We start from the raw sequence: 25,406 nt of genomic DNA on the forward strand, positions 1-25,406 counted from the left end.
TCCCCCAGAATTGTACTACACACGCACAGACACACACCCATAATGTTCAGTGGCTGTAAATCTCACACAAGGGGTAGTGAGTAGGCATCACAAGGTGTGTTACCACATGAAAGATTGTGAAAGCCCACAAATCTGTCAGTTTGTGGTCATTCACAGAATTCCCTCAAACCCCTATATCTCTCTGGATATGGTTTGATATTTATTTCTGCCAAGGGTTAGACTAAATTGCTTTCCAGGATGAAATTAGAATGGAACAGACCCAACTGCCATGAAGGTGTAGAAGAATGGATTTCTACATAGAGAAAAATATTTATTGTAAAGAAAACAAATTAAGAAAAAATTGTTATTACACAAAGACACTGTCATTTGACATGTGCAAATTGCACCCTGTGTACAGTTATGCATTGTTTACATAGCAGCACCTTCAGCGTAAACTGAAGTCACAAAGATTTCACAGAAATGCTCCTAGAAATCTGTGAGAGAGGCAGCTTGCCAGGCATATCCTTAGAAAGCTTTGTGAATTCCTAACAAGCATAAAGTATGTGGAAGCAGTAGAAGAATGTTTGATAGTCTACAGCTGGGGTGCAGGGAGCCTGCAAAGTGCCTCTGTCAGGGACTGCCGGGACTATGTCAGGAACACATTCAGGGACTTGAGCAAGGACTGGGGACTGGGTAGAATACGTACCGTTTACAGAAAGAGTAGTACCGAGCTGCCCAGGATCACACAGGGAGTCAGAGGAGAAAAAGGGATCCAGAGGGGAAGCCTGTGCAGTGAACAAAATGGCTAAGACTCAGAGAGGAAGGGCACACAAGGCAATTTAGCATTCAGGCTAACTACACCCAGGACGGACGTGCAAGACATATATATAATTCAACATTGATAATAAAGGGAATGTGTGGTAAAGCACTCAGGAGCTCCACACGATAAGACTGAAGCTCAGTAAGTTCCTGACTGAAAATATCCACATATAGGATATGTATGCAAAGGCAGGGTCTGTGGAGCGTATACCTATGGTCATGTTATAACTGTAACTCAAAGACAATACTCACAGTGAACAAGAAACACCACCTAGGTAGTCAGCTGTGCCCACGGATCCTAGCCATCAAACAGGAACACTCAAGGCAGTAACAGCAAAACACAAGCACAATAGACCAGGAGCTGGCAAGGAGGAGTGCTCAACAGGAAAGGAAGGAAATCACAGGGCACACTTGGCAGAAAGCAGGTAACACACATACAAGGTAACAGAAGCAAGACAGCAGAATAGAAAGACAGCAAACTAGAACTGGAACCAAGGAAATGGGAAGAAAGGCAGGGACTGGAAAAGGATATACAGAAGAGGAGGCTACAAGGGTATACTAGAATAGTGCAATTCCAGGAATCAAGAAAACAAAGTAGCATAGACGGCATTGCTGGGGCAGGAGCAAGAATTGAGCTAAGGCTCAGGAGTCAAGGTAGCATTGCAGGCAGTGCTAGTTCAGGAACAGGGAATTACTAAGGCTTCAGGAGTCAAGGTAGCATTGCAGGCAGTGCTAGTTCAGGAACAGGGAATTACTAAAGCCTCAGGTGTCAAGGTAGCACTGCAAGCAGTGCTAGTTCAGGAACAGGGAAATTGCTAAAGCTTCAGGAGTCAAGGTAGCACTGCAGGCAGTGCTGGTTCAGGAACAGAGAATTACTAAAGCTTCAGGAGGCAAGGAAGCACTGCCTGCAGTACTGGCTCAAGGAAACAGGAAATAGCTACATCTCAGGAAACAAGGAGTCAAGAGAGCACTGCAAGCAGTGCAAATCAGGAACAAGAAATAGCTGAAGCCCAGGAACAGGAACAAAGAATAACTATAGCTCAGGAACTCGGGAAACAAGGTAGCACTGCAGGCAGTGCTAATTCAGGCACAAGGAATAGCTATAGCTCAGGAATCAAGGAACAAGGATTAACTATAGCTCAGGAATCAAGGAATATCAAAAGCTCAGGAAACAAGGATTGGTCTCACCGGAAAACAGTTACAATGACCAACACTGGGCTGAAGGAAGCTGGTGCTTAAAAGAGCTCATAGTACTCATGCGCATCAGGTGTGAGCAGGCTAGCAGCAGCCAGCCACAGGCGAGCTGAATTCCTCCACCCATCCTTGGCCTGCAGGGGTGGAGACAAAGCAGTGAGCTGGGGATTAAAGTTAATGGAGTTTCCAGCATGAGCAGATTTGCTTCCACAAAACCCGGCATGATTGGGAATGGATGTCAATTCCTAAATGATGTCCAAATGCCTGGAAGTCAGGATATGCATACAGGAGAGTGTCTGGACGCATATTAGAATACTGGAAAACCCCACAATTCGGCCCCCTGGTGGTGGGAACGAGAGCACAGGGAGTGAACCGTGACACCTATGACACACATCAATTTGTGGTCTATAGCTTGTGCCCTTTTTGGGGCGCTTCTCACATTGAATATTGAATAGATCATTCTTCCTGTATATCTTTCTTAATGTTTAATGCTTGTCTACACCTACATAACGAAATATGGAAATCCAGGGAGTAATCTGAGTCCATCCCTCCAGTTTGTATATGTACTGTTTCCTGCACCCAGCGCTTATCTACCACATAACACAAGGTGAAATCCTCATACCTGCATCCTCCCACAATGTGTAATTTATGTACTCATCTATTAGAATTTGGCTTCTGTTAAATGGCCTTTAGTGTGACAATGTTTGTTATCAAGAGGTTTTTCCATTCAAAGGCTATTGCAGGATAATTGTGCTGTATCCTTCCGGCTGGTTAGTCATTTTCCTTTCTGTACTGTGGCATTACCATGAAATAACATTAAAACTCAGAAGACAGATAAGGAAAATCATAATGACTTGTTAAGGAAAGTGAAGTTAAATTAAAAGTATGTCCTGAACCCACATCAGGATGCCTTTATCTCTTTGGTTTAAACTTCTAGAGGCCTTTTTATGGAATCTTTGATTGGCTCTCACAGAGCTGTTATTATGGTAACTGCCTGCCAGGAGGAGCCCCTTCTCAATTATGGATGGGACAAGGGTGGTGAGCAATATGTTGCCCGAATCCTTCACTGGCATGACACACAGTTCATCTGTGACTGATTAGCATAGCTATAGTTGCATGAAATGTGGTCCTGCCCCCTGCTTCCACCAGAGCCACATGCATAACTAGCGTTATGGAAGCGGTAGAAGAATAAATACCACTTCCATATGTAAACCCAACATTTTGCCGGTCTTTTCTCTGTAGTTCTTTCATTAGGCTTTGGGTGTTTCTCCTCAAGACATGCAAGAATTTAGTGAGGATCTTTCCCTGTCCATGGGGATGGGACTCAAAATGGGCAAGGTAACCTCTCTTTTGGTGGGGATAACATCACACAAACCACCTCCACAGAGTAGTGTCATTTCTTTTTTTTTTCTTTTTTGTTTTTTTTTTAGTTTAAAGAAAGTTTATTGAATATAAGCAGTAGATACATCAATAATACAATCTAGCATATAGAAGCAATACTAATAGAAAATAGGCTATATATAATAAGGAAAGAAGAAAAAGAAAAGAGGGGAGAAGAAGGGGGGAGGGAGAGAAAAAGAAAAATATATGTAAATCCTATAACAATACCATAGAACAGTATTATACACCAAATATAACAGGTACATCGTAATGAACTCACTACCACAAATTCACTTATATATTGAGAGTATATATAAAATAGAACAACATTTAAGTTACCTTAATGGAAGTAACCTTAATTTAAGGAGGCTTGGAAACTTCTTCTATGGCTGGAACATGGGATGGTAATGATTGAGCAGATAAATCTAAAAAATTGGTAACAGGAAGCCACAACAAGTCACGTTTAATAGCCAGAGTAATCGGGTAAACATAAGCTCTATCTAACCTATGATTATAACAAACGCCATACCACCAGGCTTGAAAAGAAACATTAGAAGCATTTTTCCACGACTTAGTGATCTGTTGAAAGGCAACAGCAATGAGTAAGTCAATAATAAGAGTATTAAGGGAAGTGGATGGGGGCCAAACTTCCGCAACACTACCTAGAAAAATATGAGAGAAAGAAAAGGGGATATGCGTGTGAAATATTTTGTTAATTTGCTGCCAAACTTTAATCCAAAATTGATGAATGACTGGGCAAGTAAACAACATATGTTTAAGGTCTGCAACAGGAGCCGGACATGACCAACAAGTAGAGAGAGAGAGAGGATTAATCTGATGTAATTTGGCTGGAGTAATTAATAGTCTATTATATATAAAAAATAATGTTTGTGTAGTATTTGCTGCCCTAGAAGATCTCCTTATCTTAGTCCAAATGTTATCCCATACTGACGTGGAAAAGGAAGTGCTTAAATCGGATTCCCAATTAGTTTCAACTGCAGATTTGTCTCGAGTCTGACTAGTGTGTCTCAATTTATTGTAAATTTGAGAGGCTGAGGGGTTCGATTTCAAGAATGAAATCGTAACAGGAGAAGAAATGATCTGTGTGGAGGGAGTCACGAGTTTATCATAGGAACTTTGGGCAGCTAAGGTCAATAATTGAAAGAAATGAGGAGGGAAGAGAGAAACGTCGTTGCAATATACGGAAATGAATGCAAGTATCGCCCATGAAAAGTGCATGAGTCCATTTAAGACCAAGATTGAACCATTCTTTCCAAAAAAGAGTCCGATTTTTGATCTTAATACGAGTATTATACCAAATCGGTGATTGCAAGAAATGGGTACGATCATCTAAACCATCTAGTATAAGAGGATGAAGAGTTTTACGAGTATGCTTAAGAATGGGAAGGGAGAATTTCTGAGGAGTATTCGATATGGATAAAAAGTCATCAAATGAGAGAGGGTAAATGAATGAGGATTCAATATCTACCCACAGAGGTAATGATAACAAATCAGTCGTATTTTGAGATAATAAGGAAGAGGAATTCTTAAGAAAGAAGGAAGTATGGTATAATGCAAAATCAGGGAAATTAACCCCACCCAAATTTTTAGGTTGTTTAAGTTTGGAAAAAAACATCCTAGATTTTTTGTTCTGCCACAAAAATGTTGATAAAATAGTATATATTTGTTTGTAACAGGATTTAGGGATGTTAACAGGCAGATTAGATAAGAAAAATAAGATTATAGGGACCAACATCATTTTTACAGAATCCAATCTACCCCACCAAGATAAAAACAAGGGATGCCATCGTGTTGTGGAACTAATTAAAGTTGATTGGAGGTTCTTAAGATTGAGTGATACAGTTTCCTTAATAGAAGGAGTGAACCATAAACCTAAGTATTTAATTTTGGTAGGGTTCCAGTGGAAAGAAGAAGATACAAAATCAGCATGAAAACAATATTTATTTAATGGAAGAATTTCACATTTATCTACATCAAGTTTGTATCCGGAAACAGAAGAAAAAGAAGAAACTTCTGAAAGAAAACCGGTAGAGAGGTCTGAGGGTTAGATAGAAATAAAAGAATATCATCAGCGTACGCCGAGATTTTTAAGTGTTTATCACCATAAGGGAAGCCAGTGATATTGTTGTTCATCCGGATTTTAGATAAAAAGGGTTCTAAAGTCAAAATAAATAAAAGAGGAGAAAGAGGACAACCTTGTCTGACACCACGGAGAAGCGGGAAAGAAGAAGAAACAAGGCCATTAGCTAAAATAAACGACCTCGGAAAAGAATAGAGTAGAGAAATATAGGATAGAAATCTAGGGCCAAAACCAAACCAAGTAAGAGTCGAAAATATAAACTGCCAATTAACCCTGTCAAAAGCTTTTTCAGCATCCAAAGCTACGGCTGCTAACGAAGACTTATGGGATTGAGATTTCCTAAGGACATTGAAAAAGAGGCGAGTGTTATCTGAGAGATGACGACCTTTAATGAAACCACATTGTTCTTTGCCAATTAAATGAGGTAAAATATTATCCAAACGGAGCGCAAGAATCTTTGCAAAAATCTTATAGTCTAGATTGATTAAAGAAATAGGTCTGTAGTTTTTACATAGTGTATGATCTTTACCCTCTTTTGGAAGAAGACAAATCAAAGCTTCTTGAAAAGAACCTTCAGATTTTCGGGAAGATATAAAAAACAGGAATAAATTAAGTAGTTTGGGGATAAGTAATTTGGAAAAGTGGGTATAAAATTCTATGGTAAAACCGTCAGGACCTAGAGCCTTCCCCTTTTTAAGTGACTGAATAGCAGTAAGAATATCTTTAATCTGAATATCAGACTCTAAAGCAGAGAAGTCAACATCTAAAGAAGGAGGCGGAGGGATGGAAGCTAAATACTGATCAATGTCAGATAAAAAGTAGTGTCATTTCTGATTGGACTGTTTTACCCCTTACTTAGGTGAGTCAAAAAACCTTTGTGTAGACCCACTGCTCAGGGTTGGAAATGAGAACAGGCAGAACTTTTCTGTGATGTGGTTTCGTAGCTAATTACAACATGTTCATTATTGTGCAAAGCACAGCAATCAATTATCCTTACCTATCCAGAATAGTCCTAAAACATGTCCTCTCCGACAGGGGAGAACTAACTGCAACCTACTAAAATCCTCTGTTCCACGCCTGGCTGTTTGCGAAGTGTTTCAATGCTGCCTACATCAGGCTTGGCATGTTCTGTCTCTAAATACAAACATTTAAAACTTTTTATTGCTTGCTGTTCCAATTTTGAGACTTTGATTGCATGCTGCTGCTTTTTTTTCTTTTCAAATATCAAATATGTTTAGACCGTTTTCAGGGGAAACCCCGTACTATGGGCTTGGAATGGGTAGGCTCGATCTTCCACCCTCCTGCACATCTCATGTCTGGAAGGGGACATGAGACTTGTATTTGTGGGCTGGAAAGTTCAAAAGGACAAAGGGCCTGATTATGAGTTTGACTGGTGGCACTGAGTCCATCAAAGTGGTGGAGAATATTACCTCTGCCATCTTGACAGACTACTGTCTGTCAAATATAGAGATTACTTCCTGCCCAAATGTCATCTCTCTACATTGAAAGCAGTCGCCATCAAATTGTGACGGACCCCTGACATTGGTTCTGACTGCTGTTGGCCAAACATTTTCAGTTTTTTTGCTTTTCAGAAATAAGCTCCCAAAGCAACAGTTTTTGAAGAAAAAATAAATTACTCATCCTCCCCACCCCCACACCCTGGGAGCTCACTCCTAGGATGCGAGGGTTATTATTTTTGTCTGCCCGTTACTGCCAGGTTTTTCGTGGTGTGATGGACAGAAAAAAAAAAATATTACAATGTTCACCCTAAGTAGGGAGTGCTGTGTAATGCCCTACCTCCGAAGACCTCTACTCCATCAGGCTGTTAGAGGACTTTTTTCATCAAGGGAGCCACCAGGGATCCATGATGGACAAGATAAAGTCTGCCTGTCTCTAAATGAGGCTGGCAGACCGAGGGTTTGGCTGGCATTGTATACCATTGCATTTGTGACAAAGTGCCCTGTCCACCAAACTCTAAATTGGACCCAAAGTCAGTCTTGCGCAGTGGAGACCACCCTTGTGCAGCACACTCTCTTGAAGTCCAATGGACTCCAGCACTTACCAGCCCATTCAGACCATTTTAAACCCACACACTTGATATTCAACAAAGACACCCCTCACACATGATCGGGACATGATGAAGTCTAAGGACCGAGTTATTGAGGACGGAACAGACATTTACAAGAGTGGGAGCTGTAAGGCATTCCACTCACAGTGATAGAGGCAAAGGCCTTCAAGGTTTCAAGCCTCCAGTCTCTGAGTGGAACCCTGCTTCCTGCGTTCATGAAAAAACATCTTCTATCCATCTCGCTGGACATCGCTTGCAGTATCAAGACTTCTCTCCAGACTGGCAAATTTCCAGCTTCTTTGAATCCGGCAATCAAGGCGCACCAAAGGCAAGCCCGTCTGCGTCGACAGCGTCCCAGAAGCAGCCAACACCAGCCATGCTGCTAGTTTCAGACCCCATCCCACACAAGGAAAGAAGAGAATTACCTATACTAGTAAAGAGATGCTCAAACCTAATCCTAACAGCACTGACAATCACTATGCCCTTATAGACAGCCACTTTTAATAACAAAAGCAGCGCAAAGGAGCTACAATGCACCAATAACACAAGAAGCAATATTGTATCTTGTGAACTGCTCAATACCCAGTCCATGGGGAAACACGCAGCCGGATTAAACCTGCTAATAACTTCTAATGATTTGGACATGCTTTTTATCACAGAATCCTGGCTTACCCATGAACCAGGGTTTATCTTGGGAAGTGTATGCCCCCCAGGCTATGAAACCCTGTTCTAGTCGAGAACTAAAAAGAGAGGGGATGGAGTTGCAATCCTCTTTAAGGACAAATGGACTTTAGTAAAATTGGAGGTAGAGCAAAATCAAGGAATAGAGATACTTGGCTTCTCAATTAAAGAAAAGGAAGGTGCTATTCTAGCTGGATTATTGTGCTATAGACCCCTAGGCTAGTTTATGGAATTTGCCCAGCCTTTCCTGGATGCAACAGCAAGCTTTTTAATGTCCCACTCTAATTGCCTAATTCTGGGTTAAAGGTCCCACTCATGTAGGTAAACACATTGTGGACATAGTTTTTGCTTCTACAGGCATGGTAACAGTTCAAAAACATTATCCTCATTAGTTGGTCAGACCCTTTCTTGGTCACATTTGAATCTAAAATACCTACCAAAGGAATTCAAGTTAATAAATCTACTAGAAACCCACCAATGAAAAGACCCAGGGCTAATCTAAAGAAATTTGACAAGGAAACCATATTTGACACCGCCTCCTGTTTTCTAGACTCCGACACAGTAGAAGTAAACTAAATTACGAAAAGTCCATTGTAGGCACCTTAGATAGGATATCCCCATTTAAAGCAATCAGACATAAACCTAGAAATTCAGCACCACGGTTCACAGAAACCCTAAAAAAGACGTAAAATCAAAGTGCATAAAACTCGAGAGACAATGGAGAACATTCTACATAGATAATGACAAAGCCTTACTAAAATTGGCCCATAGGGAATTTAAAACAGAAATAAGGAAAACCAGAGCCTCCTGCCTGTCATGTACTATCCTCGAAGTGTCCACTAAATCAAAGAAAGCTCATTGACCTGGTAAAAGAATTAACCGCCCCTGAATGCATAAAACTATACAATAATCTCTCAGATTATTTCCATGACAGATCATGGCAGGTGTACAAAACAAGGGCATTTGTAATCAAAACAAAAAACTTGATACCAGGACCAACAGGCTAAACCTAAATCAAGACTGGTCCAGGGTGGCAAGCTTAGAGACAGCTAGTCTGCTAGAAGGGACACAATCCAGAGATCTTGTTTCATTAAGCTCTTAAGGCTCCCCTTGAAACCCATTCCAACAAGATTATGGAAAGACAGAGCGAATGAACTCCTCCCCACTCTACGTCTAATCTGTAACCAATCTTTTGCTACTGGGAGGGTTCCAGTAGCCTGGAAGAAGGCTCTGGTGATCCCTCTCCTGAAAAAAGCTTTGGCTGATATCCAAGAACCGAGCAACTACCGCCCTATCTCGAGGCTCCCTCTCCCAGTCAAGATACTCGAAAAATATCTTAGTAAGATACTAGCTGACTTCCTTGAGGACAACAATCTGTTAGAACTAGGACAAATGAGCTTTAAGCCAGTCCATGGAACAGAGATTGCACTTATCTTGGCCACCAACGAAATAACCTAAGTTGACGGCAGTCGAACAACAGTATTGATTCTACTAGACCTATCCCCCGCATTTGACACAGTCAACCACCAAATCTTGCTCGCACACCTGAAGGGTTCAATTGGTTTGAGTCCTACCTCTCCCCGACAGACTAAAGGCAATAACCCTCCCACCTTTTAGATCAGAATACAAGAAAATTGACCATGGGGCCCCCCAGGGTTCTGCGCTAAATCCTATATTGCTCAATGTATACCTAAGACCACTGATACTCTGATAAAATCTTTTGGGGTAACAACACTCAATTGATAATTTCCTTGAAGAAATCTGACCGTAACAAACTAAATAACTTCCACTCCTGTTTGAATGAGATGTTCCAAAAGTTAGATGATAATATCCTAAAATTCAATGGGGATAAGACATTTTTTTTGTGCTGCTCACCAGCAAACATACAACAGCAACTTCTGGCAAACTTATGGCTGTGGGCGAATAGTTCAGATTTAGATACAACAAAGACAGTACATAACTCGGGAATCCAAATCGAAATAAAATTTCAATGGAAACCCATGTCAACAAAACAGTAGCAACCTGTCAGGGACTCCTTAGAAACTTAAACAAAATAGTCCCATTGCTCCCTGAGCCCTATAGGAAACTTGTGGTACAGGCTTACGTTTTAAGCAGACTGGACTACTGTAACTCTCTGCTACTGTGCGGCCCCGAAACTATCTCCAGAGGATCCAGGTGCTGCCAACCAAACTAGCGCTAAACAAGAGAAGAAGGGACTCAGCCTCAGAAACACTACAGAAACGCCACTGGTTGCCAGTAAAGGAAAGGAGCATCTTTAAGGCGTTATGCATTACACATAGGGCAGTAAATGTCACAGGACCTAAAGCTCTTCAGCAAATAATTGAGCTGTATAAGCCTTCACGAACCTTAAGATCAGCCCATGCTACCCTCCTGTCCAGTCCCCCCATCAAAAAATCAGGAATGGGTGGTAGAACCTTCTGGATACAATGTGCACAACTTTGGAACAATCTTCTTTTCGCCCGTAGAACTAACACTAATTTGTTGAGCTTCAGGAAGAACCTGAAAACCTGGCTCTACCCCTGAAATAGAAGGCTAACAAAAAGGACATACCAACTCTAGCGAATAATCCCTCTTCTTTACGGATGAACTACTAGCGCTAAGATGCCCGTTGGGTGATAGCCCCGCTTTACAAATGTATAATAATAATAATAATAATATCCCGCTCCTTAAAGTGACCCTCAAGTGTTGCCCAGTTTCTGGCCAATCACAAACATTCTATAGCCAAGCAAATACAGAACTCATCAGAACATTGCAGCACTACATGGAGCAAAACCTCATCCTGAATCATTCACAATATGACTCCAGGCCTTTCCAACGCACAGAATCAGCTTTGGCATACATTTGAGCCTTTTCTTGTTGGAGGCTGGTTTGCTGCCCTGATGCTGCTTGGAGTCTGGGCTGCCTATAATATAGCCGCACTTCTTGCTGAACAGGCTTGATAAATGGATTGTTTAGGGTCAGAGCTTGAATGGATCCATCCATTTCTCCACAATCTGAGCAACCACATTTGGATATGATCTTCTCTTTAATCCTTCTAAAAGTTCCATCCGAAGTTCCAGATGGGTTATCCAGCTCCCCAGTATTGTTCAATGTCTACAAGCTTCACCTAGTTCAAGTAACGAGCCATCACCAGGCAAAATTCCACATGGATGGGGCTGATAGCAGGATGCTTTATCCCTCTCAGACAGCAAGGGGAATCATGCAGGCAATTCAGGCTGCCTAGACTGTGTCTAATTCTGGATGAAGAAAAGTTTTCTTCATCTGAATAACATAATGGGAGGAGGGCTTCGCTCAGACTCACTACTTTTCAACTGCCATCTTAATCTGGGCATCCATCCCAACAGGTCAGAAACTTTGGAATCACATTCATCTGCGACCACAGCTTTTTCACGTAATTTAATGCAGTGGTTAAGGAAAATAACTTCAGATTGTCTGCCCTGCGGAGACTCTTTCTGCTAGCTAACCTTATTATCATATTGAGTTAATGCATGTTCTGGTTGAGGCCTCTGTAGACTTTTGTAAAATAGTCTTTAGTGGCCTGCATAAAAAGTAACTCATCGCCATAATAGGAAGAGAAAAAAATCAGGTAGCCACGCCCACAATGTGCCTTCATATATGAGACCAGGACCACTTCAAAACCATCCTAGACGAGCTCACTAGCTCTCAGTTGTATTCAGGGTCAAGCGCAGAGCACTCTGCATTATGTGAGAAAGCATTCTGGGGCAAGGTCCTGGCTGCCTGTAAAATCTGGGGTGGCACTATGCTCCAGTCAGAAATCTCCACTCTTTGTTAGCCCTTCTGATCAATCAGCGTCCCTGCAAAGATGTAAGTATGGAGCATTTGTGATTTGACGTGAATAAGGTGATGTACCTCTTTAGGGCACCTCTAAATAAATAAATTGAGGCGTTATAAATTGTTCTCCTTTCTCTCTCCAAATTAGGCATATTTCTACATTTCCATTCTTGGGAACTTTGAAACAGTGAGACTACAAATTCTACTCACCAAAGTGTTGCTTTTGGCGTTCATTACTGTTGGATGTTGTTAAAAAGGGATATAGTGTTGTCAATGGCATTGATATTGCGTCACTTCCTGTGGTACCAATGAACAGAAGAGGGAGCTTGTTCTCCACCGATAATGAATCAATATGCTGTCGTGTGGCTCGTGACTTGGAAATCCTGTAAGGGGCGGAGGAATAATTTAGCCAGACATGAACTATTTTAAGGATAGCACGTTACCCAAACTAAAAACAAACCGAGGTGGTCGATGTTCTGTTCCTTTGCTGCCATGCTTGATAACAACACCCCCTTTTCAGATGGCCATGGTGATAGTTTTGTGACGCGAGCAGGAGCATTGCCTCCCGCCTCAAGCTGGAAGCCTGGGCAGCTCCCTCGTACTCTCTGTCCCTGCACCGCATTATGCACGCCCTATTAGTCTTCCACAAATGTTCCACTTTTTTGTTTGTTTGGCAGGCTATTCAGGACGCCATTTCCTCTCTTTGATTCCCATTGTGCGTTGCTTACACTGCATTAGCTTTTCCCAGAATGGAGCTGGCAGGCATCTTTGTGTGTGCCTGGACCAGGGAGCCCCACCCCCTCCCAGCCAGTGTGCAAAACCTCACCCTGCAAGCCACCGAAGGAATGGCGCTACCCTATGAGGCTGTTGAACGTGGAGCCTAAACTCACTTTTTTGCTTGATTTCTCACTTTGTATAGTTACTGTGGACCTCCATGGCATCAGGGACTCCATGTTTCAGTCTAGTCCAAATTCTACAAACCACTTTAATCTAGAAATTTGGTGCAATTACGTTATGTGAATTTGTAGAGCGCGGCTAATCACCCCTGTGGGTACCAAGGGGCTGAGCAGGGCAGTCTGAGGGGGAGGGAGTGATCATGCCTGTTTTGTCTGGAAGACCCATTAAAGGCAATTTAATCCAATTAAGGGGAACCAGAATAACAAATCCCATAATGCATTTACTTTTTAAATGAAATCCATGTCGAGCCACTCAGTACACTTCATTCCTCTCATGTTGAAAGTTATGTATTAAAATTTACCACCTTTCCCCACAAAATAATTCACAAGTAAGAATGAAGTATTGGACTAGTAGAACACTTACCCCAGATTTTAATCTGAGTGCTGTGTGGCTCATCCAATTGGAAAGCTGGATGAACCTTCTTGAAAGTTGCACGAAATTAATTGTGATGGCATTGTTTTATTAATGTGCCATTTTTCTTTGACCTAGGCATCTGCAGAGCCATCGGAGTGAGCAACTTTCAAATAACTCACCTGGAGCAGCTGAGGGAGGACTGTGCTATAATCCCCCATGTTAACCAGGTGAGTTGAGTGAACAGATACGAGAATCACAGAAAGCCAGTATTGTAGAAACATTTTTGAGATTTTTTTCACATGAGCAGGGAGCAAGTTACTTGAATGTAGCAACCGAAAGTGATTGACAAGTGTTTCTTCATCTAAAATAAAATATGTAGTCAGTTTCCCATGAAATGCAAAGTAATTCTGTGCTACTGACCACGGAATAGCAGCATATTGGAATACCGCAACGCAAAGCATACCAAATACCACAAAAATGCACTTTACCACTGTACTGCAATGCACTAGAAAGCAACACAACAGAATAAAAGCACAACCACAACATAAACAACAACAGAACCCAACACAACACAATTCCAAGTGTGTGTTGTTGTGCTATTTTGTATGGGTGTGTCATTGTTTTGTGTTGGTATGCTGTATTCCAGCAGTAAGTTGTATTGTTGAGCTGTTTGTTTATGTTGCCATTGTTTTGTTTTATTTTGCCATGTGTTGTGCATTGTGATATGTTATCTCTATTTTGTTGGGGTTTATCGTTTTGTTGTGCTGCTTTGCTGTTATTGTGGCTTCTTATTGTACTGTTGTGTTGTGTCCTTGTGGTAATTCAAATGCAGTCAATCTCGTTAAATATGCACAATTTCTCTAATTGCACATTACCACCACCACAAATCTGCTTTTGTAATACGATGGTGGAAGGTATATGCAGTAAACACTGCCTTATTTACCATCAAAGACAGGTAATAGCACCAGCCAAAATTGTTTTGTGCCCTGAACAAAAGTCTCACGTTCGTTGTCAAATCATAACACGGAGGCACATCCAAAGGCCCTGCAGATGCTGAATGGACAGGGGAGAGTTTTAATTGTCTCAGTGGAATCTTAATGGATATGTTCTTAAGGCACTTACAGTAATTGACACAATAACATGAAACCTGCTGGGCAATGAAAACACAAAAGTTTTCCAGAAACCCAAGATTCCGTGAAATGTAATATTAGGTCTTTAATGTAATGTGATGTTACATTTTTTTGTGAGTGCCCTAATGCTAAGCAAGCGATCACTTAGGGGTATTAATCTGAAATAATAACCCAGAAACTTGTACTGCCAGGGAAGTCCTGCAACAAAGCCACATTGATCCACATGAAAGTTGTTGTCATGTGAAAGCAGTCCTATATTCATCAAGGCCCAGCAGTCTCGCTGAACTATGACGAGGCAGCCACGTTGTAGGTCACACTCACATTTGCTTAAATTGTGACACTCAGAAGTAGGAACAGGGAAAGGGGAGGACTGAAAATTGTGAGTGTTGAACTTTGAAATGATCTACCTAGAAGCTAACTGATTGATTGCAAACTACATGAGATGCAAGTAGTTGCTGCTGCTTTGAAGATTTCATTTATAAAAACCTTTTAATAAAACTACACTAAAAATAACTTGCTGCTGCTATCTTGATATTGGCTCAATTTTATACTTGGCAGTTTAGTCGTGTAAATGGTTGGATGCGCTTGTTATCACTTTGTGCGTGGCTTTCTGTTTTCATATCGGTTGTAAGAAGACCACCAGAGCCACACTTAACAGCTGAAAGACTACACCTTGGTGGGTAGGAATCAGCCACTTTGGGGAAAGAATTGAGATTAGTGCTTTAGGTGTCTTTGATTTAGATGTTGCCTATAACAAATATATCAAGCCCATCCGCACACCAGATGCGCACAGAACTCTGCCCCTTTTCCTTTAGGCAAGTTCATTACCTTTATCTTACTCCATAAGTTATTTTCTTTCTCTGAACAGGTATAGTTCAAGTTTAGGCACAGAAACCTTGGAAAGGTTTAAGAGCTTTGGGATCCTATTTTATGGCCCAGTGATTATGCCTTGTGCCTCTTACTCAAGACCCTTTGTAACCCCTGTGAAACGCGTATTGCTAAATGTATGGTCACTAGTAAAACATGCAACTGAGGTCTACAAACTTTTGACTGACTGTAATATTGACATAGCCTTTATCTTGAAACTTAGTTAAAAGAAACTGATAATCCTGCCTTAGCCTACACCATACTGCTAGGCATCTTAACACAAGTTTTCCCCGACCCCAGGGGTGGAGAGGTAGCGATTATAAAAAAACCACAAAAAAAACAATGTTTCAACCTCTGCTTCCCTCCAGATATTCACACCTCAGATTTTTTGATGGCAGAGCTTATTATTAATGCAATATATGCACCAATTCTGTTCTTATCATAATGCCATTTTAGACTTTGTCACCTGCCTGGCAGTCACTGGCTTTCACTGGCTCCCAATGAATAAAAGATGCATGTGTGAAGCTCACAGTTTTTGCGTAAGACCGCTATTCTGAGCTGTTCTCGTGTACGTCCTCTGAGATCATCTGCCTCAGTATTGCTCAAAATCTCCTAAATTTATAAAGTCAAGTTGGGTGGTCTTCTTTTTATAATTTTTATTTGTGACCAGTGCATTCAGAAATGTCGCTTCCGTATTCCCCTTCATATCTGACTTTTAGGAAACATTTTAGAATTTATCTGTTCTGGCACTACTTTATTTTATTTTTATTAAGGCTGTATGAGTGTTAATCTCTTTCCGGTCAGTGCCAGGATACTCGATCTTGGGTAGCAGCATACTTTATAAATTTGCAATCAATCAATCAATCATACTTGTGAGACATCACTTGCTGTTTATTTCAGTAACACGTTTTAAAGTCTTACCTTTCTACTTAAAATGGTTGATTGTGCACCTGACGCATGTTAATGGATTATGAGATGATGTTCTGGGAGGAGGGTGTTTATTCTATTTATAGTAGTGATTTGTAGGTCTTCCCTGTTGCGCCTTGAAGATGTTAAATGGTTGTAATATCTAGGACCCTTTAAATAAATAACCAAACCAAACAACCAAAAGTCACTCATTTGGCAAGATTAGTCTAGTCATAATCTCAACAAATCGGTGATGGTCACCTATACAGCAGACAGCCAAAGGCATTAACCTCTTACCAGTTTCAGCAATCACCAGATTGTGTTAGCGTGCATATGGGAGACGTGCGACTGCAGCAGGCGAATTCATAGCTGAGCACGGGGCAAGCTCTGAGCAAGGAGGCCTGGGAAAGAGGTAATTTGTATATTCTCCAGGAAGGAAGAATGATGGTGAGTTAATGGCGAAGTCACCTGCATGGCTGCCGGATAGCTGCAGGTTAGCTGTTTTTTAAAGTGTGGCATTCACCCAACTGGCATCTTAAGGCTAAAGGACTAAATACCTGAAGCTATTAATGTCTTTGAGCATGAGTATGAGGAAAGTGGTTTACTAGATGTTGTGGTTGTGTGACCACACTGTGTAACAAAGTCACTGTTCTATATCCGTTCCAGTCAGGTTTGTTTGGAAAACCTTAGCTCAGTCCTTAGTAGTTGTGGCTTAGAACAGTCTGGCTGCATCAAAGGAACAAGTGTAAACCATTAAGAAGTACCAAAACAGTTCAAGAATAAGAAAATGCAACACGGTAAGAGATCGGGTCTCTAGTTAACAGAGGCATGCACCCTGTCCAAGTAGGGAAGACGTTGGTGTAGGTTCAGAGAGCTGCCAGCTGTGCGGCGAGGCTTTGTGAGGCTTTGCATTGCTTCATGCCGAATTTGGCAGAAAATAAACTGCAGAACACACTTCTGAGGCCCAGATCTTGGTGGAGCACCTCAGGCAAGGGTAGGACTCTCAGAAGACAGAGTCCAGCTGCAACGGCAGAACTGCATGAAGTCTTTTGTGTCCATGAGACTATAGAAACAGGAGGCAAACTAACAAGCCATTGGAGATCACTTTGGAGGGAAGGCAGAGTTTAGCTGTCCTTCAGCAGAGTCGGAGAGCAGCAGGACACAGGGCAACAAGCAGGTAGCAGTCCTTCCAGAAAAGCACTCTAGTTGAGTCCTTTGAGCAGCACCACAGTTCTTCTGACAGATGTTCGGTGTAGGTCCAGAAGTGTTTGATTTGATGGGGCCAGAAACCCAATACTTATATCCAAATAAGCCTTTGATGTGAAGGAAACTTTTAAGAGTGGTTTGAAGTGCACCAGTATCCCTTTCAATCCCAGCCCTCACTTGAGACTACCAGTGTGGGATTATCAGTCCTTTGTATAGGGTCTAGCCACTACCTTTTAAAGGGTAAGAGTGAGCCCCTTCCTCTCATCTGCCCAGTAAGACCCACACGGAATGCACAGGAGTGCAGGTGGTTGCTAAATCACACCCAGCCCTATCCTGTGTCTGTCTAGAAGGAATGTACAAAGGGATCTGTCACCTAGCCCAGACGTGTATTAGAGACAGGCTGTAATGCACACAGAGCAGTATGAGCAGAGAAATGTCCACTTTCTAAAAGTGGCACTTCTAAAATAGTAATGTTAAATCTGACTTTACCAGTAAGGCAGACTTGTCATTACCTTTCCAAAGATAGAAAACATGACAAAGCTAGTCCTTTCTGATCAGGAATCACAGCTTAAAGGTATTTTAAGGAATTCCCAATTCTAGCCAATGAGAGTAGTAGACCTCACAGCAGTGAAAAATAAATTTAGCTGTATGTCACTGTCAAGACATGTAAAACATAGAAGTACATGTCCTGCTTTTTACTTACATAGCGCACTGCTCGTTGGGTTACCAAGGGCCTTCCTTAGGGGTGACTTATATGTAATAAAGAGGCTTAAGGCTTGGCAATTAGTTTTAAATGCAAAGTTGAAGAGTCATTAAACTGCACACACACAGGAACTGCAGTGGCAGGTCTGAGACATGGTTGAGGGGCTACATATGTGGATGGCACAATCCGTGCTGCAGGCCCACTAGTAGCATTTCTTTTACAAGCCCTGGGCACATGTAGTGCACTTTAAAAGGGGCTTATAAGTAATTTACATAAGCCATTTGGGTATGAGCCAATGCTTCTATGTTTAGGAGAGAGAGCACAAGCACTTTAGTACTGACTAGCAGTAGTAAGGTGCACAGAGTCCCAATGCCAGAAAAAACGTGTACAGAAAAATGGAGGGAGGCAGGCACAAGGTTGGGGAAAGACCACCCTAAAGCTAACAGGTCTAACAAACACAATACAAATCCAACACCAATTTATAAAAAATAGGTTGTATTTTCATCTTTAATTGGACACCTCATTAAAAAAAGTTCACCAAAGTGTTCGAGGAATATGAATGTTCAAATAAACAAGAAATCATTGCTTTTCACTAATGGAATACGTCTTTGTAATCTACTGTGATTCGCGGTTCAGGGTTAGTCACAACAAGTAACTTGAGAATGGCTATAAAGACACTCTTGTGGGGTCCAATTCTGATAAAGAGACAGTCCTAGGAGCCAGTTAGGTCGAGTTGAACAGTTACTTCTTAGCCTAAGACGTTTCCAGTCCAGTTCCAGGTTCTGTGGGTGAATCGCAATATAAGTTAATGGAATGGTCCTAGTGCAAGGAATGCAGGATGCTGCAGTTGCTCAAGGATCCTGTCCATGTGTCTGTGGTTTTCCTGTAGCTACCCTTTGGTCCAAGAGCTCAGGTGGGGGGACTTTCAGAAATTGATGTCCAATGAAGTCTGGAGGAAGTTCAGCACAAAACCAGTTGCCACTGGTCTACTGGATTCCATTTACAGCAAAACCACTGGTTCCCTTTAACTTGCAGTAACTTCTGTACTGGTTGATCCAACTCCACTCCAATGACTCTCCCTAGTCCCGCAGACTCAGGTGCAACTTTTGAGGGTCGGTCCTCTGTCTCCAAGGCTGCACCCCAGTGTCCAGCGGCAATCAGACTTCTTGGTGCTAGGCTCTGAAAGTAGCAGGCTTCTTCGCTTTTTTTTTGGTCCTCTGGCAGTAACAGGTCTCAATGGTTAGACTTACTGCAATCATTCATCCTATCATCGTTTGTGTGCTTGATGTACTGCCTTAAGTACCAAGGGTATGTCCAGACATGGGTGCCATGCTCACTGTGCTACTGGAACCGAGCTGCACTCGACCGATGAGTCCCAATCAGTGTGAATCCAGTCTTGGGTTGCTTGTGCTCGAGTTCAGGGAGCACCTTGCCTGGCAGTTCAGGCTAGACTGTTCCTATTGGAGCAGGGTCAAGACTGATTTGCCTATGGCTGGGTCCAAACTAAGGTGGCACAGTGGGCAAAAGGATGATGGGTTGGAATGCTACCCCAAGCGATTGCCAGTGGTTAGCCCTATTGCAAGCATTCCTCCATCATCTTATGTGTGTTTGAACTTTCTAAAAATGCCATTTGTACAAAGTTTACATTAAATTCGACTTGAGCAACAAGTCAGTTTTAATATAATGATTTATTTGATACCTTGAAGTGCCAACTTCAGTAGTCCCACTTAGAAGTTAGTACTGTTAAGTTGTCAGAGTGTAACTCTAATAGTCACCAATGGGGCTACTTGCCTTTATACAGTAAAAACAACAATGTTTTAACTATCAGGACACGTAAAGTTAACAAAACACATGTCCATCTTCTAAATATAATGCACCCTGCCTTTAGGGCTGAGTAGGCCTGCTTAAGAGGGGGCTTATAAATATAAAACAGGAAGGTTTGGGCTTTGCCATTGGTTCAAATGACAAAGTCGCTTTAGCAGTTTAAAAACTGACCAGTCAGGTGGCAATGGCTGGCTGGGAGTCATGCTTTGCCTTGTCACACTTGTGGTGACACAATTAGTGCTGCTTGAGAGACAATAAACATACAGGTCCTGGGCACCCCGGGTATCATATAAATGACTTATAAGTAAGTTAACTCATACCAATTGTGATTGAGCCAATTAGACATATACCTTTTTAAGGGTCGGGGCACTGGCACTGAGGTCTGTTTGGCAGGTCTCAGTGCACTTTGAGGGTCAAAAAACCAGCAGCATCAGTCCAGAACCGTGGGAGTGATAATGCAAAAAGAGGCATTTCTTTGCAACAAGATTAATAAAATTATTTGTAAGGTGGGGAAAGAGCTTAAGGCCTTCCTAAACTTCAGCCCATTGGGCTTCGATCCTGAGGCTGATGGAGGAGAGCTCCATTCAGTTACATTTAGAGGCGTAAACCACCACATAGCCACTGTTTCCTTAGGTCTGTGAACTTTAAGGAAGTGAAAGCCTCTGGCACCTAAGGAGCGTGTGGGGTTCTACCAATTATAGGATGTAGTAAATATGACTTTCTCTTGTTATTTAAAGCCTTTTGCACTAAGCAAGGTGATTAAAACATAATCGTCTTTTTAATGAGAATCCAGTACAAGGAGACGAGAGCTGGAGAAATATAATCCCTTCTCCTGAGCCTGAGCCCTATCCTGGCAGAATAGTGTTGCACTGTCGAAGCGTTTGCAGGGCAGACTGGGGAGATTTAAATAGATAGCATTACAAGATTCAAGACACGCTGAAATAAAGGTATCTAGGATTTGTACTTCATGGAAAGATTCCCATATATGGTGCAAAGATGGAAAACGTATGAGCCGACAACTGTGTTGATTTGTTTTGTCATAGTAAGAGATGAATCTATTAGGACAACTAACATTTTCACATTAAAGACAGGGGTCAGCTTGTTGCCAAGGGACTATTGCCAAAATGGTAGTTCTAAAAAAAAAAAAGGCAAAATTTGTCTTGTTACCATTTAATTTGAGTTGGCTAAAGCACATTTACTTTTGAACTGTGGTCAAAGATAGTAGCAAATTTGATTTGCAGCTGTTAATGTTATCAGAGTTTTTTTATATAATGTGCATGCCATTTGCATACAAGAAATGACCAAACCTGAAAGACTGAGTAAGGTGTACTAGGGGAAGCATGTAAATCTTGAAAAGTAGATGTGACAAGATGGAGGCTTTTGGACTCTGCAAATGAAAGATCACAGGAGGTGCCTCGAATAGAGTAGCTGGGTTGTATTATGCAAAGTGCCCCTGGGGCACAATGGGCATGTGCGCCCCCGGGACACTTTGGCATCACAGAAAGGGCCGCAGATGCTTGTGCAGCCCTTTCTGTAATACAGATAGAGCTGGCGAACGTCTAGCACCAGCGCTATCACCAGAGGGTGTTTCCTCATTTGCATGTGGGAGTGAATTTTTCACTAATGGAGTTTAGCGGCCAGATTTGAAATTATCTGTGGCTCGCTCCAATAATAGGGAGGTATTAAGTATCGATCTAATCTGTGTGAGGTCCATGAACAAAAGGCTTTGGTGCAGCTTGGCCTGAAAAATATTGGCAGGGGATCTTCTATTTCATACTAGATGAAATAAGCCATCATTACCAACGATGGGGAAGCAGGCCAAAGAAATTGTTAGTTTAGTAGATGAAGGATCCCCAACAAAATGAAGGAATCAAGTTAGTTCTTCGGATCACTTGTGATGAGGTAACAGCAGATATTGTTCTAAAAATGATATTTGATTACAATTTAAAACCAATCCCAACTGGTCTAATGATGTAGGTAAATCCTTAAATTAGTTTATCGTAGAAATGATGGCAGTGGCCATATTTGAAGCAATAAAAATATATGAGAAAAGAAGGCAGCATATGCAGTTTCAATGGTACATGTAGAAGAGTGTTAGAAATTGAGTTTTTGATTGGCTAAGGCATACGCTCTGGCCAGGCAGAACCCTCCACTCTAGTCAGAGTAAGCTAGATACACAAATCATATAACCTGTGCTCAACCTCTGGTAGCATGGCTCAGAGCAGGCAGGCTTCATAAAAGAGGTAATGTGTAAAGCATTTGTGCAACACACATACACACACACAGTAATGCAATGAATCGACCACAAAAAGACTTTACACTGGTTTCTAAAAATAATTTTCTGTATTGGTAACAATACGAGACCAAAACAATAAAAATACAACCAATACTTTTTCAGGATATGTGCAGAATATGCGGGTAAAATCACAGTGTGATAAGTAGATCTGCTTCTTTTAGGCCCTTTACAGTAATAGCTCCAAGAGGGCTGCAAGCAAAACCGTAAGGCTGCTATTTTTAAATATTGTTTAATAGTGATTTTGGTGGCACTAGTTTGTTTTAAAGTTCATTTGCTTAAGCGCTCCTACATCCTTTTACATCTTTAAAGAGGCGTACTTGCACGCATCTCTGTATTCCTGCACTCTGTTGGTTGCGGGTCCCAGTTCCGGGTTTGGCAGGTTGCCGATTCCCAGCTGAGGGACGTGGCTCCTCCCCCCTCCCCTCACTTCCGCTTCCTGGGGGCATGGTTTAAAAGCATCGCAGGTGCCCGGCCGCGTAGCTCCATGAGGGCTGCAAGCAAAACCGTAAGGCTGCTATTTTTAAATATTGTTTAATAGTGATTTTGGTGGCACTAGTTTGTTTTAAAGTTCATTTGCTTATGCGCTCCTACATCCTTTTACATTTTTAAAGAGGCTTACTTGCACGCATCTCTGTATTCCTGCACTCTGCTGGTTGCGGGTCCCAGTTCCGGGTTTGGCAGGTTGCCGATTCCCGGCTGAGGGACGTGGCTCCTCCCCCCTCCCCTCACTTCCGCTTCCTGGGGGCATGGTTAAAAACAGCGTAGGTGCCCGGCCGCGCAGCGGACGTGCGCCAAAGGCAAGCCCGTCTTCGCCCGTCCGTGCCGGTCTGCTGCCGGACACGCACGCTGTTAGTCCGGTTGGAATTAGGTATGTTTACTCTCAGCCTGAGCTGCTTGCAATTGGGAGGTGGGTGATGAAGTGCTCACAACCCCGGCTGAATCCTTTGGAGGGTCCTTTTGGGTGTTTATAATGTGGTTTCTCATCTTCAGTCCCGATTGGAGTCAATGACCCTCATCCCTGCTCCTCTGCGACTGTCTGTTTGCTTAACTGTCGCTCCTTAGTCAAGCACTTTGCTGATGTTCGTTGCCTCCTGGAGGACAGGTCCCCTGATGTTCTATTTCTTACGGAGACCTGGCTCTCGGAGGATACGGTCACGGAGAAGGTACTTGCTCTTCCGGTGAGCTACATGATTCATACCCTTAATAGACCTACGAGAGGAGGAGGTATCGCGATCATTTTTAAAGCTGGGTTTCCTTGTACTTTTACCCAACAGATTGTTACTGGTTGTGAATGTGCCTCTTTTAAAATTACTTTTAATCCTAACTACACTATGTCAGGACTTTTAATTTATCGGCCTCCGGGTCCATCTACAGAGTTTCGAGCTGCTTTGTCCGAAACAGTTAATACCTTAGCAGTTAATGCTTCCAACTTTTCGGTGATAGGCGACCTTAACCTACACCTAGAAAATGTTTCCGATCCTACTGTGCTATCCTTTCTGGCTGACTTGGCGGCCTGTCAGCTCGAGCAACGAGTCTCAGGCCCCACTCATCTAGCTGGACATCTACTCGATCCTGTTTTTACTAATATATCTTCCCTCATGGTGTTAGCTCCTGTCCTTATGGGCTGGTCTGACCACTTTCTAGTCTCTATGGTGATCGTTGACATCCTCCCAGTGTGCAAGCCAGTTAGCACCCCGTCTTTTAAGCACCCCTGGCACAAATTGAGCTGGAAACACCTTCAAAGCCATCTTGTAGCTACCTCCCCGGTTATTCCAGCTGACCCCAACGAGGCCTATTTCGCCTTTTCCAATTCGATCACGCGGCCTCTGGATGCACTTATTCCTTTTAGGTTGTCCAGGAACCAACGCAATAAATCCAATCCTTGGTATAATGCGAAATTAGCGGCCCTACGTAAGATCTGTAAGGAGCTGGAGAGAACCTAGCGGCTGGATTTTGATCCTTCTGCTAAAGTTCTCTATCGTGCGGCTATCAAGCGCTACCATAGGGCTCTTCATGTTGAATGTGCCGTATTCAATGCTGAGCAGATCCGAGGGAGCTCAAATCTGACAAAGACCATCTTCTCTATAGTAACAGAGCTTAAAATTCAGAAGGATGCCGCAAGTTCAGTAATCACCTCTGACTCGCAGTGCGAAGATCTGGCTAACTTTTTTGTTAAGAAGGTTGAGGACATCTATAAAAGCTTCCCCATGGCCTCCATAGGTCCTCCTGAAACCTCTTGTAACCTCACTGATGGTGTTCTTGAAGCTTTTCCCCTTATAACGCAAGAGGTTCTTTTGACACTCTGTTCCAAGAATAAGTCGGGTTCTCCGGCCGATCCTCTGAAGCCGGACCAATTTAAAAAACTGTTACCTACTATCATCTATCCTTTGGAAATGGTGATCAATGGGTCCTTGCGCGCAGCGGTCGTGCCCTTGGCCTGGAAGCAGGCCAGGGTTCTGCCACTGCTTAAGAAATCACCTCTAGACCCTCATAAAGCTGATAGCTTCCGTCCCATTCCCCTGCTACCCTGGATTGCGAAGATCACCAAGGCTTATGTCAACTCCCTTCTGATGGACTTTCTTACTGTTAACCAGAGACTCGATCCTTCCCAAAATGGTTTTCGACCTGGCCACAGCACTGAACCTGCACTTCTGGCCGTGACTGAACATCTGTGGACAGCCTTAGACGCAGGGCAAACGTCGGCGCTAATCCTCTTGGATCTCAGCGCCGCGTTTGACACCGTGTCCCATGCCATTCTTCTGAATCGTCTATCTAAGGCTGGAGTCACTGGCCGGGCTCTTGGGTGGCTGTCCGCCTTTCTCGCGGATAGGACGTTTCAGGTGGTTGCTCCCCCTTTTGCTTCTGGTGTCTTTCCTATTGGCCAGGGGGTACCTCAGGGCTCGTCCTTGAGCCCCCTGCTTTTTAATCTTTATGTTCAGCCTCTGGCGGATGTAGCCAGGAGCAGAGGGCTAACCATGGTTTCCTATGCCGATGACACTCAGTTTGTGGTGGCTCTCTCGAGTGACCCCAAGCAGGACGCCAGGAAATTTCGGGGCGACCTCTCGGTGATCGCCGAGTGGATGTCCGCCAACTGTCTTCAACTGAATACCAACAAGTCTGAGGTGTTG

General features: G+C 42.6%; 1 protein-coding gene across 3 annotated transcripts in view; it reads left to right on the plus strand.

Moving 5' to 3' along the window:
* Positions 1 to 25,406, plus strand: part of LOC146834519 (putative oxidoreductase ZK1290.5) — a 690,790-nt gene that overhangs the window by 389,409 nt on the left and 275,975 nt on the right. For all 3 annotated transcript variants that reach the window (XR_014960632.1, XM_085601909.1, XM_085601908.1), the window contains exon 4: positions 13,482 to 13,573. Coding sequence is in view for 2 of the 3 variants with exons in the window: in XM_085601909.1 (XP_085458035.1) it covers positions 13,482 to 13,573 (92 nt within the window). In the remaining variant the exon portion in view is untranslated. The remainder of the gene's footprint in view (positions 1 to 13,481; positions 13,574 to 25,406) is intronic.

This window comes from Triturus cristatus, chromosome 4_2 (assembly GCF_964204655.1).
Source record: "Triturus cristatus chromosome 4_2, aTriCri1.1, whole genome shotgun sequence".
Taxonomy (NCBI): domain Eukaryota; kingdom Metazoa; phylum Chordata; class Amphibia; order Caudata; family Salamandridae; genus Triturus; species Triturus cristatus.